This window comes from Mustela lutreola, chromosome 1 (assembly GCF_030435805.1).
Source record: "Mustela lutreola isolate mMusLut2 chromosome 1, mMusLut2.pri, whole genome shotgun sequence".
In the NCBI taxonomy this organism is placed as follows: domain Eukaryota; kingdom Metazoa; phylum Chordata; class Mammalia; order Carnivora; family Mustelidae; genus Mustela; species Mustela lutreola.
The window spans coordinates 240,078,813-240,093,775 of record NC_081290.1 but is presented as its reverse complement, the minus strand read 5'-3'; the positions used below and the strand labels follow the sequence as shown (position 1 = coordinate 240,093,775).

Here is a 14,963-nt window from a genome sequence, read left to right as displayed (position 1 = left end):
ACTTTAAGAAGACTTTGTCTATTTTTAGAAAAATGGATAATGGTGGGCATTGAGCTGCCACGGTATTCAGATTATTTTTTTCTCTCATTCTTTCTCTTTCTCTCTCTCTTTTTTAAAATTTTAATTATTTATTTGAGAGAGAGAGAAAAAAGCTAGTGGAGGGGCAGAGAACAAAACAGACTCCCCGTGAACAAGGAGCCTGACACAGGACTCAGTCCCAGGACCCTGGGATCAAGACCTGAGAGGAAGGCAGACACTTAACCGACTGAGCCACCCAGGTGACCCCTCTCTCTCCTTTTTTTAAGTAGGCTCCACGCTCAATACGGGGTCCAACTAATGGGCCTGAGATCAAGCGTTGCATGTTCTACCAACTAAATCAGCCTCTACTCTGGTATGTAGATTCCACTAGATACATTTTCTAAAAGATGTTATAACAGTTTTAAATGTCAATATATACAATAAGCCAGAAATTATTTTGTCCTTTGAAATTATTCAAACTTATAATACAAATTCCAAAACTGATTTCAGAGAACACAGAGAAACTGGACAGTTCAAAGACTGCTGGCTGAGGACGATAGCAGGGAACACGTGGCCTGTAGGAGCATCAGGTGTACGGCTGCTGAATTTAATTAGGAGCACATGTAAGAGGCAGGGAGACCAATAGGCGATCACTGCCATAGCCCACTCACCGTTAATATTTATTGATGGACAGACTGGCCACTCGGCTGGGAGCTGTACTGTGCTCCGGACACCCGATAGGAACCCCGGCCTTGCCTTCCTGGAGTTCACGAGCCTGGAGAAAAGAGAATGAGGGCTAAATCAAGGCAGGACCATGGAGGGTAGAGGTAAGGGTAAAGAGGTCAGGAATACTGACACTCACTGGCTTATCTGTGTGTCCGTGTTTTTATCCCAATTTTTTTAAAAGATTTTATTTACTCATTTATTTGACAGAGAGAGATCACAAGTAGACAGAGAGGCAGACGGAGAGAGAGAGGAGGAAGCAGGCTCCTCGCCGAGCAGAGAGTCCGATGCGGGGCTCAATCCCAGGACCCTGAGATCATGACCTGAGCCAAAAGCAGAGGCTTAACCCATTAAGCCACCCAGGTGCCCCTTTCTTTTCTTTTTTTTTTTTTTTAAGATGTTTTATTTATTTATTTGAGAGACAGAGAGAGAGCAAGAGAGAGATCAAGCAGGGTGCGAGGCAGAGGGAGAAACAGACTCCCCACTGAGCTCCTGATGCGGGGCTCAATCCAGTACCCTGGGATCATGACCCCAGCCCAAGGCAGACGCCTAAAGACTGAGCCACCCAGGCGCTTCCCCCACCCTCCTATTTTCCTTTTAAAAGTATCAGAATAACTTGCAGTAAATTTAGTCAATCTACTGAGGACTCCAGTGCATGGCCTCCCTTGAGACCGAGTGATTTTGTTACACGGGCCCTATCCACCATTGATTTTTTAAATAACAAAAATTAACTCCTGGGGCACCTGGGTGGCTCAGTGGGTTAAGCCTCTGCCTTCGGCTTGGGTCATGATCCTGGGGTCCTGGGATCGAGCCCCACATCGGGCTCTCTGCTCTGCAGTGAGCCTGCTTCCTCCTCTCTCTCTGCCTGCCTCTCTGCCTACTTGTGATCTCTGTCAGATAAATAAAGAAAAAAAATCTAAAAATAAATAAATAAATAATTTAAAAAAAAATTTAACTCCTGCTCATTTTAAGAATTCAAATAATACCGAAGTATAAAAAGTGAAAGTTTCACCTTGTCCTGCGCCATCTTATTTCTGCAACCATACTTACAAAATGAGATGCTTTTTATGATACCACCGCCCAAGTGGGAAATGATGTGGAGTAAGTGGTACACAAATGTAGACACTCAGGGTGGTTAAGGATAAAACTGCGACACCCTTCGTGTGTCCAGTGGCTTTTGGATCCCTGGGGGCCAAGGACCTTTGTCTGTGCGTAACCCCTACAGGTAGGTTCCTTTCCTGGGGTACTGCTAACCCTAATTCCAAATCATCTCACTCCTTTCAGAAACCTGCACGATTGAAACCCCTGCTGGTTAGCTCAGATGAGTTTCTAATTGATAGGTCTTCCCAGCACCCCCTCCATGGGCCAACATACCCTACCCCAGGACTTGACTGGCCTCAGGCGGTTCACAGGAGGTGGGGAGAGAAGGGAAGGCTCTCAGTGTACACAGCAGCCCTACAGAGCTGTTTGGGAAGGTGGGAAACTCTGATCCCAGATATGCTGCCCTGGGATCAAGCAATTCGGCATCCTGCTCAGTGGGGAGCCTACTTTCTCCCTCTTCCTCTGCCTGCTACTCCCCCTTCTTGTGCACATACATACTCTCTGTCAAATAAATAAATAACTTCTTAAAAAAGAAAAAAGTTTTATTTTGAAGCAATCTCTATACCGAGCGTGGGACTCAAACTCACAACCCAGAGAGCGAGAGTCACAGGCTCCAGCAACTGAGTCAGCCAGTTGCCACAAGAACAGTTCTTAATATATAATAATGATACTGCTATAATCACATAATCCTATGTGTACATAGGAGAGCTGATATTAAAAACAAAATTAGTTATTGTTGTTAGGCCTATTAGCGGGTTTATGGGTGGTTTTGTAACTTTTTTTCTTCACATGGGCACGAAAATCTTGCATTCTTTTTTCCTTAAAAGGAACACGTTTTAACTCCCTGGTCACATTGGCTGAGGAAAACCCAGCCCCCTGAAGTCAGCACCTAAGTTCCCCCCTAGAGACTCCCACGCCTGGAGGGAGGGGTCCTGGGCTGGGCTTATGCAGAGGGCTGCCCCAGAGGCTGAAACCAAGTACAAATGAAGCGTAGGGCATTTGCATGACTAACCCAGGGAAAAAACCCACCAGAGAGTTATTTCTATTTAAGCTTAGAGAAATGCAGAAGTAAATCAACTTGAACCTAACTTGCCTTTAAAAGGAAACCAAAATTGCCCCTTAAGTTTTAGTGGGGGGAAGGGGAGTACCTTCTGTAAGGAGCGAGAGTAAATTCAGGCTGCCACGACCCTCAGCAGAGAACCATACTCTTCCACAGGGGTCCAGATTCGTGGCTCTCGGACCCTCAGTGTTAGCGCAAACGGTTTGGAGTCCCTAAACCCACTGAGCCTTAAATTTAGACTGGCCCTACTTAACCAAACTAAGGTTGTAAGCTCTTTGGCAAGCATAAAAGCTACAGAACCCCTTCCAGAAAAATGCACATCAGCCCAAAAACTTGAAACATTTTCATGGATGTCTCCTCCCCGCCTCCACCAAATCCGACTAAACAATCCTATTTGTCCCCCAGATTAAGAACCCCCGCTGGGCCATAATAAATACAATGTCTTACCTACAGGTATACAACGTGAAGGCTATTTTCCAAGCCTGTTGAAAGGACTGTGATAAATAAATACAAATTCATGTAAAAGAAATACTTGGTTCAGAGACTTGGGTATGTTCTCCAGAGAGACAGTAAGTGCCTGTGGAGGACGAAAGCCGCCTCTTAGCGCAGGTGTCCCTCATCCCTGCAGCAAGGCTGTCTCCTGCTGGCCGCTCCCCTACCCCAGGCCCCAGGCAACTGGAGGGTGCAGGGCTCCAGATCGCAACCTTGGAGAATCTGCTGAAGCCTACCCTAGCTTTTCGGGGAGGGGGGGGGCGCGGGCGGGGGGTGTTTCACGGAAATGCCGCAGTGGCTGGTCGGTTCGCATGTATTTACGATTTACTCTCCAATTACGACTGGGTTTTCCGGACGCCGACTGTCAGCCCGTGTCCAGACTTACGGGCGTGGGCCCCCCAGCGCGAGAGGCCGGCGCTGAGGTCGCTGCGGATGAGCGCCCTTGGGTGGAGCCGCGAGAGGCCCGGGCGTGGGCGGGATGTCCGGCCCGCTAGCTCCCTCCGCTGGAAGCGCCCGTGGGCCGGGCCCTGACCTGGAGAGCCCACCGCCTTCGCGCTGCGCGGCGGCGGACGCGGGGGCTCTGGGAGCCCCCAGACGAGCTGTGGTCTTGTACTGGCCGGCACCGCGCCGGGACTGTGCGGTCCCTGGACACCCCCCACCCCATCTCGGCGGCTGGCGGATTCATGGGTAGAGAGCGAGTAGAAGGGTGCAGAGCCCAGCCCATACCCCGTTGCTGCCCGCTGCAAGACCATCGCCCCAAACAGTATTTGGCACACAGTAGTTATGTGTGCATGTGTTGAATATAGCAAATACTTTCTTTTTCCTGTTTGAATTGCGTGTGCTTCAACACTTCCAACAGCTAGCCCCCTGTTAAGAGTGGGTACAGTCAGTAATGTGCGAGGGAGAGTGAGGAAGTGGAGGGAAATGTGCCGGCCCAGAGGCAGCTTCTTGGTACGCAGGAAAGGCTGCGCCCAGAATCTGTCCGAGCGCTGCGCCTCGGGGCCGCGGAATTCAGCGCCCTCTGTGGGAACCACAGGCCGAGTGCCCCGGGGCAGCGGGGTGGAAAGATACAAATAAGAGAGCCCAGCGGCGACGGTCCTCACTCGACGGTAGGGCTCAGGTCCGGCTCCACTGGGTACCAGAGATACAGGATCAGGGAAACTTAAAGGCCCCAGGAGTCCTGCAGGCCCCATATCTCCGGGGCCCCGAGGGCAGGTTCCAGAGCCGTGAGCACCCTTGCTGCTGGGTCGCAGACTTCCTTGATTCTGGGGAACCACTGCCGCCTGCAGGGGGCGAAATGTTCCTTTGGTTCTTCTGAGCCCGGGGCGGGGTACTGCGGTCTGCGGACCTGAGATCTGAGCTAAAAATAGAAGCTGAGCTCAACGCAAAGGAACGAGACTGAATAAACAGAACGTGTGTATGCATGGGAAAGTAGTATTCCCAAATACGCTGTAAGGAAGGGTTACTTAGGAATGAAAATTTGGAGAGAAGAAAAATCCAAGTTCCACATTATTCATCAAAATAAACTCTGAAAGGATTGAAATGCTAAATATTTAGAGACACTATATTAAGTAGGATAAAACAGTTATTTTGTGGATAATTGTCAACATTCTGGAGGCTTTCAAACAATAGAAGAAACAAAGATTAACATTTAAAGATTTCAGGGCGCCTGGGTGACTCAGTTGGTTAAGCGTGAGACTCTTGATTTTGCTTTTGGTCATGATCTCAGGGTCCTGAAATGGAGCAGGAGATCTGCCCTGGGCTTAAAATTCTCTATCTCTCTGCCCCTCCTCCCCTCTCTCAAAAAAAAAAAAAAAAAAAAAAATTAAACTTGATTTTGAAAAGACAAAATCTTGAGGAAAAAGAATATTTGCATCAGGAAATGCCAAAAATGTATAAAAGCTTATTTAAACATGTAAAAATAATCAAGATAACAATAACTAAATAGACAAAGAAGGTAATAAATAATATAATTCACCAAGAGAAATAAAATTAGTACACAAATGCATGGGGAAATGTTGGCTGTCCTTGACAATCAAAAATTTTAAACTCAAAACAACCTTGACACAGTACCTTACACCTACTAAAGTAGCAAAAATATTGTAAGATTGCAATGTATAACATTAGCAAGTTGGTAAAATAATAAAGTCACCATAGTCCATACATTTCTTTTGAACAGCAATGTACTGATCTACATTCGTGTAGCAAATAGCTGTTGAGAAGTTCATTGTCATGGAGGAGAACAGACAAGAAACAGATGTACACCACAGGAGAAAAATAGAACAACTAGTGATGGGATGTGCTATTTGAATCTGGCTAGGGTAGGCTCTGGGATAAGATAACATCCGAACAGAGACAAATCTTGTTCATATTTGTGGGAAGAGTGCTCCAGGTTATAGGGAACAGAAAGAACAACGACCCTGAGGCAAGGGCATGTGACTACTAGAACACCATCTGATTCCTTTTTTTTTTTTTTTAAGATTTTATTTATTTATTTGACAGACAGAGATCACAAGCAGGCAGAGAGAGAGGAGGAAGCAGGCTCCCTGCTGAGCAGAGAGCCCGACGCAGGGCTCGATCCCAGGACCCTGAGACCATGACCTGAGCAGAAAGCAGCAGCTTAACCCACTGAGCCACCGAGGCGCCCCCATTTGATTCCTTTTTAATCATGCATTAGTACTTGAAATATTTTAGGAGGTGGTGGGGGGGCATGGGCTAACTGGGTGACGGACATTAAGGAGGGCACTTGGTGTAATGAACACTGGGTGTTATACGCAACTGATGAATCACTAACTCTAAACTCAACCTCTGAAACTAAAAAATAAAATAAAATGCTTGGAAAAAAATTAAATAAAATACTTGGAATATTTTAAAAATTTGTTTACTTTATATACATATTACAACAATGATGAATTCATTAAGCTGAACTGATATAGTATTGTCAATTATGTTATTTTATCTTCACTAAACTAACAAAACCTTAGCCCCCATGGTAGGTGACATTACAAAAAGATTGTTTTAGCCCCATCATCTTCCATAAAATGTTACTTATTCATTTTCAGCACACTCAGCCCTTCTCTAAATGAAGCATACAAAGATATGAGTTAAAGTGTTGCCACAATTTAGAGAAAGGGTGTTCAAAGTAAAGACAAAAGTGTGGTTGTTCTTTAGTAGGTTTATCCAGTTTGGGGGATCAACGAGCCCAACCATTCTCAAACAGATCCCTAACCTTGAACTTCCTCAGCCTTGAACTTCATCCAGTTTCAAATATCCATTTGCCCACTTGACCTCACCAAATGGATGCCAGACTTAAATATCCAAAAGTGACCACCTGTTCTCCATCCCTCCATCACACATACCCCACCAACACACACCACGAAGAAGACTCCAACGGTCTCCTCTCAGTAAATAGCAAGTCAGTTCTTTCATTTGCTCAAACCAATTACACGAAGCCATCCTTGACTTCTCTTTCCTATTTTTTTTTTTTTAGGATTTTATTTATTTATTTGACAGACAGAGATCACAAGCAGGCAGAGAGGCAGGCGAGGGGGGGGGGGCGGATGGGGAGCAGGCTCCCCGCTGAGCAGAGAGCCGATGCAGGGCTCAATCCCAGGACCCCGGGATCATGACCTGAGCCTAAGGCAGAGGCTTTAACCCACTGAGCCACCCAGGTATTCTGACTTCTCTTTTCCAAGTCAGGCCAAGTCAGTCCTCTATTTAAACCTGTTCTTATCTCCCCCCTTATCAGATGTAAAAGCTGAAGAGTTCACTACGTCCTAACGGCCCAACCTTTCTGACCTCTTCACTTACTCCTCTGACCTTTCCTTCACTCCGGCCTGTCAGACCAGCCTCCTTGCTGCTCCTCAAACACAACAGGCACCAGCCCACTTAGAGGACTTTGGACTTGTTCCCTCTGTTCGGAATGCTTTTTCCCTTCAGAGTCTCATATGATCAATGCCTCCCTTCCTTCAGATCTTTACTCAGAAGCCAAAGCAACAAAACAACTTTTTCAGTGAGGCAAGCATCCACAAAACTTCCGGCTTTGAAACACCTGGTTGGCTCAGCCGCTTAAAAGCTGGACTCTCGGTTTCAGCTCAGGTCATGATGTCAGGGTTGTGAGATGGATCCTTGAGTTGGGCTCAGTGCACGGAGTCTGCTAGAGATTCTTTCCTTCTCCCTTTCTCCCTCCCCCTCTGCTCCTTCCCGCAATTGCGCTCGCTCTCTCTCTCTAAAATAAATAAATAAATAAAATCTTTTTTAAAAAAGTCTCCCTACTTTGGATTTTCCACTTTATCTGAATCTAAATATACAGACACATATCTTTTTTGTTCCCTGATGTACCCCCAGTGCCCAGAACAGTGCCTGCCACCTGGTTGGCATTGGAAAAATACTCATTGATTGAATGAGAGGGGGTAGGGAAAGCAGATAGTAACAATGTGGTAAAGATAAGAGACGAGGAGAAACATTAACAGAGTAGTCACTTAGGGAGATTGCTAAGGATGCAGGTTAATAGTGCAGAAGACTGCAAAAACAGAAATAAGCATCTGGGTCACCAAGGTAGAGGCTGGAGGCCAGCTCTTCTCGGGCAGAGACTGGCTCCCTCCCTGACTCCTAGTTTATATACCTCCAGCTCCGTCTTCAGAATCACAGTCCTCTGAGGGGTAAGAACACCGGAATTCATGCCATGCCCTGCCCCACAGACAGACGTTGGCCCTGAAGTGGGATGTGGCAGAGCCAATGGGAGAAAGGGGTGCCTAAGACAGTAACAGAAAACTCAACTCAGATTAGTTTAAACACTAAAGGGCCTTTATTGTCTCAGAAGCAATGAGAACTTGACTAATGGTACTAATGGTTCGATCCAGAAATTCCCAAGATCTTCAGAGTCTTGGCCTCTTTCAGGACTCCCTCAACTCTGCCCTGCTCTGTATGTTGGCCTTGGCCTTATTCTGTTTCTCCGAATGGGTACAGAAACAGCATTGGTTTTTTCAGGTGTATATCCTTAGACCACAGCATCCTTACGGATGACTGGGCTTCAATCTGTTGGGGCCAATGTCCATCATGTGTCCACCCCCAAGCAACCGCTGTGGCCAGAGGAAAGCCAACATGCAGAGGAAGACGAGAGGGCTGAGGTCCCTCCCTGAACCAGTCACCGGCCAGGAGGCTGGGGTTTCGCTAACTGGCTGAAGACACACCACTAGGGCTGGAGGTGAAGTCAATCCTACCTAAAGAGCAGGGCCCCTCCATCTAAAGGAAAGGGTGACCATGGATGAGGGACCCACCACAGGATCCACAACAAAGGAATATCCCCTCCTCCCCGACCAGGGCTGGAGATGCTGGAGGACCACTGTCTACTCCTTTTCTTACTCAGGTCTAGTTACCCATCCCTTCATCAGGGCCAGACCCTGCAGAAGCTCCCACAAAATGTCACCAAGTTTCTGTTGGGAACCTGGTACAGATCCCTAAACAGCACAGCATGGAGGCCATTTCAGTCATGGTCTCCTTTGGCTTCGGGTCAACCAGTCCCACCGAACTCCCTCCCCACCATCATCTCAGGCGAACTCCTAAATGCAAGTGAGTCCAGTAACCTGACTTCTCCTGCACTCTTAGGCTGATGCTGCTTTCTGCCCTGCCTGCCACTACACCCAGACTCCTGAGCCTATCGCCTGGAACCTTTGTTCACCTATAGAAAGAAGCTTCCTCCATTTTCTGCCTTAACTGAAATTTCGCTGAGGACACAGCTTCTGTTGCTGCCATTCTGAGAGAGGCTAACTCATTCCCATAGCCCACCTACCATGGCACAAGGAGGAGGGTGGTCAGCATCCTTGATCCCTCACTGTCACTCTAGGACCATCACCTTTCTTTGAGATTCCCTTTCTTGGCACTACCATCTACCTACCTCCCAATGTTCACCAGGACTTGGGTCCCTGGTTCTCAGGGTTCCCAAGGGGAAATACTGCCACCATCTTGGATGACTTAGTGTTTCTGTGGGTGACACATTCTCTATCTTAATTTTAAAGTCTCTGATTCCATCATCTTCAACCACCCTTCTTTCCACTTGGGCCACTTACCCCTTGTACACACTCTGAGCTTTGTCATTGTTTAGCAGAGCTACACTCTCTGACAAAATCCCATTCTCCAAATGTAGCAGTTGACCCAAGTTGAAGGGCCTAGGTTTCTGGGTTTCCTCTCTTCTCCTGAACTGTGGGCTCCCAGAGTTAGGGATCAGCTCTTTCCTAAGTGAAGTTTCCTAGAAAGGCAAATCTAGCTCTGGTACCAGAACATTCCAAAAATGGCCTATTGACAGTTTCTCTGACAGAAGCAGAGTAATCTGAGGTCTGAGGATGAGCAAAGTTGTTGTGTGTGTGTTTTTAAAGATTTTTATTTATTTATTTGAGAGAAGAGAGAGAGAACGAGTGGGGGTAGGGAGGGGCAGAGGGAGAGGGAGAAGCAGACTCTCTGCCTGATGCGGCGCTTGATCGCAGGACCCTGAGATCATGACCTGAGCCAAAGGCAGACGCTTAACCGACTGAGCCCCCCCGGGGGTCCCAAGCAAAGTTTTAGATAGCATTAATTTCATCTACCTAGTTTGTCATCTGTGTGAGAATTCCTGGTGCATGATGCATGAAACTAAAAGGGAACCCGCTGCTTTAAGAAAGAAAAGTACAGAGTGGGGCTTCCTGGAAGGATAATTGAGTCTTTCAAGTATCAACTAAACTGGAGGATGGGGGAGGAAACCCTGAGTTTGATCTTAGATCCAAATGACATAAAGATTCAATGTCTGGTTCAGTGCTGGCTCAATTGTCCCTGCTACAGACTGGACTCCTTGGAGTGGCTGAGTGCCAATAGCTCTGGCCTCTCTCACATCCCACCTATCCCGCAGGAGATGAGGGCTGGCCTTTTCTCTCTTTGCTATGAGGAGGGATTCTGGCCTGGCTGGGGTTGAGGCTGGCTCCCATACTATTTATGGCTGGACTGTGAAGAGCCCTCTAAATTTGAGTGTCTACCACTGGACCAATCAGTTATGCTACGAGGATAGGGTCTAATAGTATAGCCTGGCTGTTAGGCACCTGCCTGAGGTAACAAAGATACTTTCCAGGGTAGAAGGAAGTGTTAGAATGTTGGAATTAGAATTAGAATAGGGGCATCTAGGCTAGGGTCGTGATCCCAGGGTCCTGGCGTTGTGATCCCGGGGTTCTGGGATCCAGCCCAGCATAGGGCTCTCCGCTCAGTGGGAAGCCTGCTTCTCCCTCTCCCACTCCCCCTGCTTGTGTTCTCTCTCTCTGTGTGTGTGTCTCTCTGTCAAATAAATAAATTTAAAACCCCTAAAAAAAAAAAAAAAAAAAAGAATTAGAATGTTGGAACTGGGGGGTGCCTGGGTGGCTCAGTGGGTTAAAGCTTCTGCCTTTGGCTCAGGTCGTGATCCCAGAGTCCTGGGATCAAGCCCTGCATCAGACTCCCTGCTTGGTGGGGGGGGGGGGGGGGGGCTACTTCCTCTTCTCTTTCTCTCTGCCTGCCCCTCTGCCTACTTGTGATCTCTGTTAAATAAATAAATAAAATCTTAGAAAAAAAAAAATATTGGAACTGGAATGCGGCACCCATCCCTAGTAGGGATCACTACATCACTACTAAATAAGTGTTTCTTTTCTTTTTTTTTAAGATTTGATTTATTTGACAGCAGGGAGCCCGATGCCTATGCTGACGCCGGGCTCCATCCCAGGATCCTGGGATCATGATCTGAGCCAGAGTCTCCTTACTCCGTCCTCCTCCCTCTTAGGTTCCTCGGTCACCCTCCCTTTTAAGGTTGTAGCCCATGGCCCCTCTCCCAAGCTGCCTGAGCCTCCACGCCTGCCCAGGCCGCCCTCTGTGTTTTCCTCCCTGTGTTTTTCTCACTGGCAGCCTCCGAGTCGCTGTCTTTACTATGCCCAAAGGGAGAGACTTGACATCTTCCTGAGAAGGAAAAATGCATACAGATGTAAGTCTGCACATGTTCCCATTTCACAGACAGAGACTGGTGGTCCAGGAAGGATTTCCTTCCAAGGCCAGGTTGCAGAAAGAAGAGTCAAGGAAGGAGCATTCGTGTTGCAGATGCCCCAAACAGATCTGGGTCCCTCCCTGGACGAAACCAAGGTATGCCCTGGCCCCCCAGATGTGAGCCAATGTGTGTGAACAAGTGTGTGAGCCAGTTGGCCACATTAGCTGGACACGGCTGACAACCTAAGAGAGAGCAGATGGGATCGTGCCGCCCCCCACCCCACTTACTCCGGGTCCTGCCAGGATCCGAGCCTTCTGCCTGGACTTGGAGTTGAATTTGGTTTTCTGCACTGGTTCTTGTTGCCCCCGAAGATTTTAGCTCTTATTCAGCCTCTGGTGAATAACTTTGATTAGGATCTGTCTCTCTAATTTCAGCCTTGACCCAGAAAGCCCCAACTCAGCCGACTTGGCAAGCACTCCAGCCAAGTTCACAACGGCAACAGCGTGGAGGCTCACCAGCAGATATGTTGTCTTTAGATGAGAGAGGCAACTATTTTCTTGGTTCTTTCTGGGCACTGAGGAAGAAGAAAGGAGAGGCAGCTGCCCCTACCAACGGGGAAGGGATGTTCAACTCCAAAGCAGAGCCCTTCGCCACCACCACCAGCCGCCAGTCCTATCTCTTTGCTGGGGCTGCTCAGTATTCAGAGACCAGGAGATAGGAAGGGGAACAGAGGTGGCAACACCCAAGGCTCAGGCACAGGGCCTTGGCCCGGGGAAGACAGCACCAGGAACACAGGGGACAGGAGGGACAGTGCCCAGGGTTGACCTGCTGAAGGAGCAGAGAGCCGGGCCAAAGTTGTGGGAGGACCAGATTCTCTGGGCCCGGCTCAGGAGAAAATGGAGCTTGGAAAAGGCGAAAGTTTCCATGGTGGTGGAAGCTCTTCTCTCCTTTTCCTCTTAGAACTGTTAGGACTCAATATTCCTTGATTGCAAGGCCTCGGACCTCTTACATATTTTTCTTTCACTTGCTCCATTCATCATTTATTTTCAACTCTTCTCTGAATAAGAACAGACAGAAATCTGTTTTTCTCAGCAGTTTATCACAGAACTGACACCTAGACATGAAAATCACAAACCTGGCAAAAATGAAGTTGGGTTCCCAATATCACTGTGCACAGCCAGTTTCCTTGTCCTCTAACACACACAATGTACCCTCACCTTCCTCATACCCTGGGCAGTTTCACTCTTTGTACCTTGTTCATGCAAATCCCTTTGCCTAGGAACCCCTTCTACCCTATCCACTTTGCAAACTTTTACTCCTGGGAACAGCAATATCCATCCCTTTGTCCACTGGATTAATTGCTTATCATTTTGTTCCAAAGTGATCTCGGCGAACCCTCAAAGAGCCCTTGTTTTACTGTATATAGTTAGTTGTTTCTGCCTAATATCTCCAAAGTCCCTTTAACTATTAATGAGACCGTGTGATGTCTCATCCTGTTCAGCAGAGATCAACTTCTACCTGTGGAGTTCTTTCTGGAACTGCAGTGGTGGTGCTTTACACAAAGTATTCATTAGAACATTTATGTTCCTGGGGCTCCTGTGTGGCTCAGTCAGTTGGGTGTCTGCCTTCAGCCTCGGTCGTGGTCCTGGAGGCCCCTGGATGAAGCCCCACATTGGACTTCTGCTCAGTGGGGGGATCTGCTTCTCCCTCTGCCCCTCACCCCATTCTTGTGCCCTCTCTCATTCTCTCTCTCAAGTAAATAAATTAAAAGAAAAAAAAAATTATGTTCTCACCATAAGCAACCAGGAAAATGAGGTAGGCCAGGAGCAGATGCTGCGGAGTCTGTGATGTCCCACGCCCGTCTTGACACAGCAGGAGGCTCAACAAAGGAGTAATCCAGGAAGCTTAGGATCTGTGGCATACATTTCTCAGTCACACATCTAGACTATGGCCGCCAGTTTAGAAAAATATGTTGCACCAGTTAAACTGTTAATTGCAAGCTACACCTCAGACTCACCTCAAAATAGCGTAGTTTTGTGAAACTGTAAATTCACCTCAAAATAATTCAGGCCAAAAAGAGGAATATACAAAGTTATGGAATCAAACCAAGATTGGCTTCAAGGACTGATCACTGTCAGATCTTACTTTCCTCCTTTCTCAAGTCAGCTTCTGTGTTTGTTTACTCCTTCTCCTGTGGATAGGCCTTTTCCAGGCAGTGGAAATCTTGGCCCACATAGCAATTGGGGCATCTACAAGGTTTCAGGAGAAACTCCATTTGGCTCAGGCGAGATCATGTAAGTGCCCCTGTATTCAAGGGAGTGGTCTCCATTACCAGAAATCTGGGGGAGTACAAGCATGATCACTGGACAAATCTTTGCCAATTAGGTGACTTGATAATTTGTATTGATTGCTATTAATAATGTCAGATACCTTTTCATTTTTTAAAAGTTTTATTTATTTGAGAAAGAAAAGACTAAACACAGGGTGGCGGTGGGGGTGTGCTGGGGGTGGTGGTGGTGTGGGCAGCAGAAGGGTAAGGAGAGGGAAACAGACTCTGCACTAAACCCAGAGCCCCACATGGAGCTGGATCCCAGGATCCTGAAACATAACCTGAGACGAAGGCAGTCACTTAACTGACTGAGCCTCCGAGGCACCTCTCATTGTTCAAAATATAGAAAGTTCAGGGATACCAGCCTGGCTCAGTAGGGAGAGCACGTGAGTCTTGATCTCAGGGTTGTGAGTTCAAGCCCCATGTTAGGTGTAGAGATTCCATAAAAATAAAATCTTAGGGGCACCTGGGTGGCTCAGTGGGTTAAAGCCTCTGCCTTCGGCACAGGTCATGATCTCAGGGTCCTGGGATCGGCTCTCTGCTTAGCAGGGAACCTACTTCTCCCTCTCCCTCTGCTCGCCTCTCTGACTACTTGTAATCTCTCTCTCTGTCAAATAAATAAATAAAATATTTTTTAAAAATAATAAAATAAAATCTTAAAAAATAAATAAAAAATAAAATATAAAAAGTTTGGAATGGAAAAAGGAGTGGGAAATATCCCATAATTCTACCACTCAAACGACAGCCATGTTAGCCTTCTGTTTTAATATTTTTTTTTAAATCCCGTATATGTAACTTTTCTTCCTGATTCTTACTTCAGTATAACACATGCATTTCCCCATAAAACTTCTTAAAACATTGCTTTAAATAGCTATTGTGTGTGGGGGGGGCTTTTTATTTCAACACAAAGTTGAAAACTTTTAACCACCTCATTCAGAAGGAAAAAGGTGGTGGAGTGAGTCAGCATTCCTCCCAGAAACGAGCACTGGCCTCAGGCACTATACAGTTCATGGGACTCAATTCCAGCTACAGAAAAGGAGCCATCATACTGGAGTTCTCCTCCCCCATTTCCTTCATTCCTCTAAACACTCCCAAACTCTCATCTTCACTCATCCTTCCCCTGTTCTAGGCTCAGAGGATTTGCTATGAATTTGGATAGTGCTGCAAACAGTTCAGGTTTAAATCCCAATAATTTGTGGTGATATAATCTGGGAAGTTCCTTTTTTTTTTTTTTTAAAGATTTTATTTATTTGACAGACAGAGATCAC

General features: G+C 46.9%; 1 protein-coding gene across 1 annotated transcript; it reads right to left on the bottom strand.

Annotated features, from left to right (window-relative positions):
- Positions 1 to 321: 321 nt before the first annotated feature.
- LOC131821969 (uncharacterized) lies at positions 322 to 4,648 on the bottom strand. Its single transcript, XM_059158354.1, has 2 exons — positions 3,350 to 4,648; positions 322 to 793 (listed from the first exon to the last, which is right to left on the bottom strand). The coding sequence occupies exon 1, from the start codon at positions 4,585 to 4,587 to the stop codon at positions 3,730 to 3,732; it is 858 nt and encodes a 285-aa protein (XP_059014337.1). The 5' UTR covers positions 4,588 to 4,648; the 3' UTR covers positions 322 to 793; positions 3,350 to 3,729.
- Between the last annotated feature and the right edge of the window lie 10,315 nt (positions 4,649 to 14,963).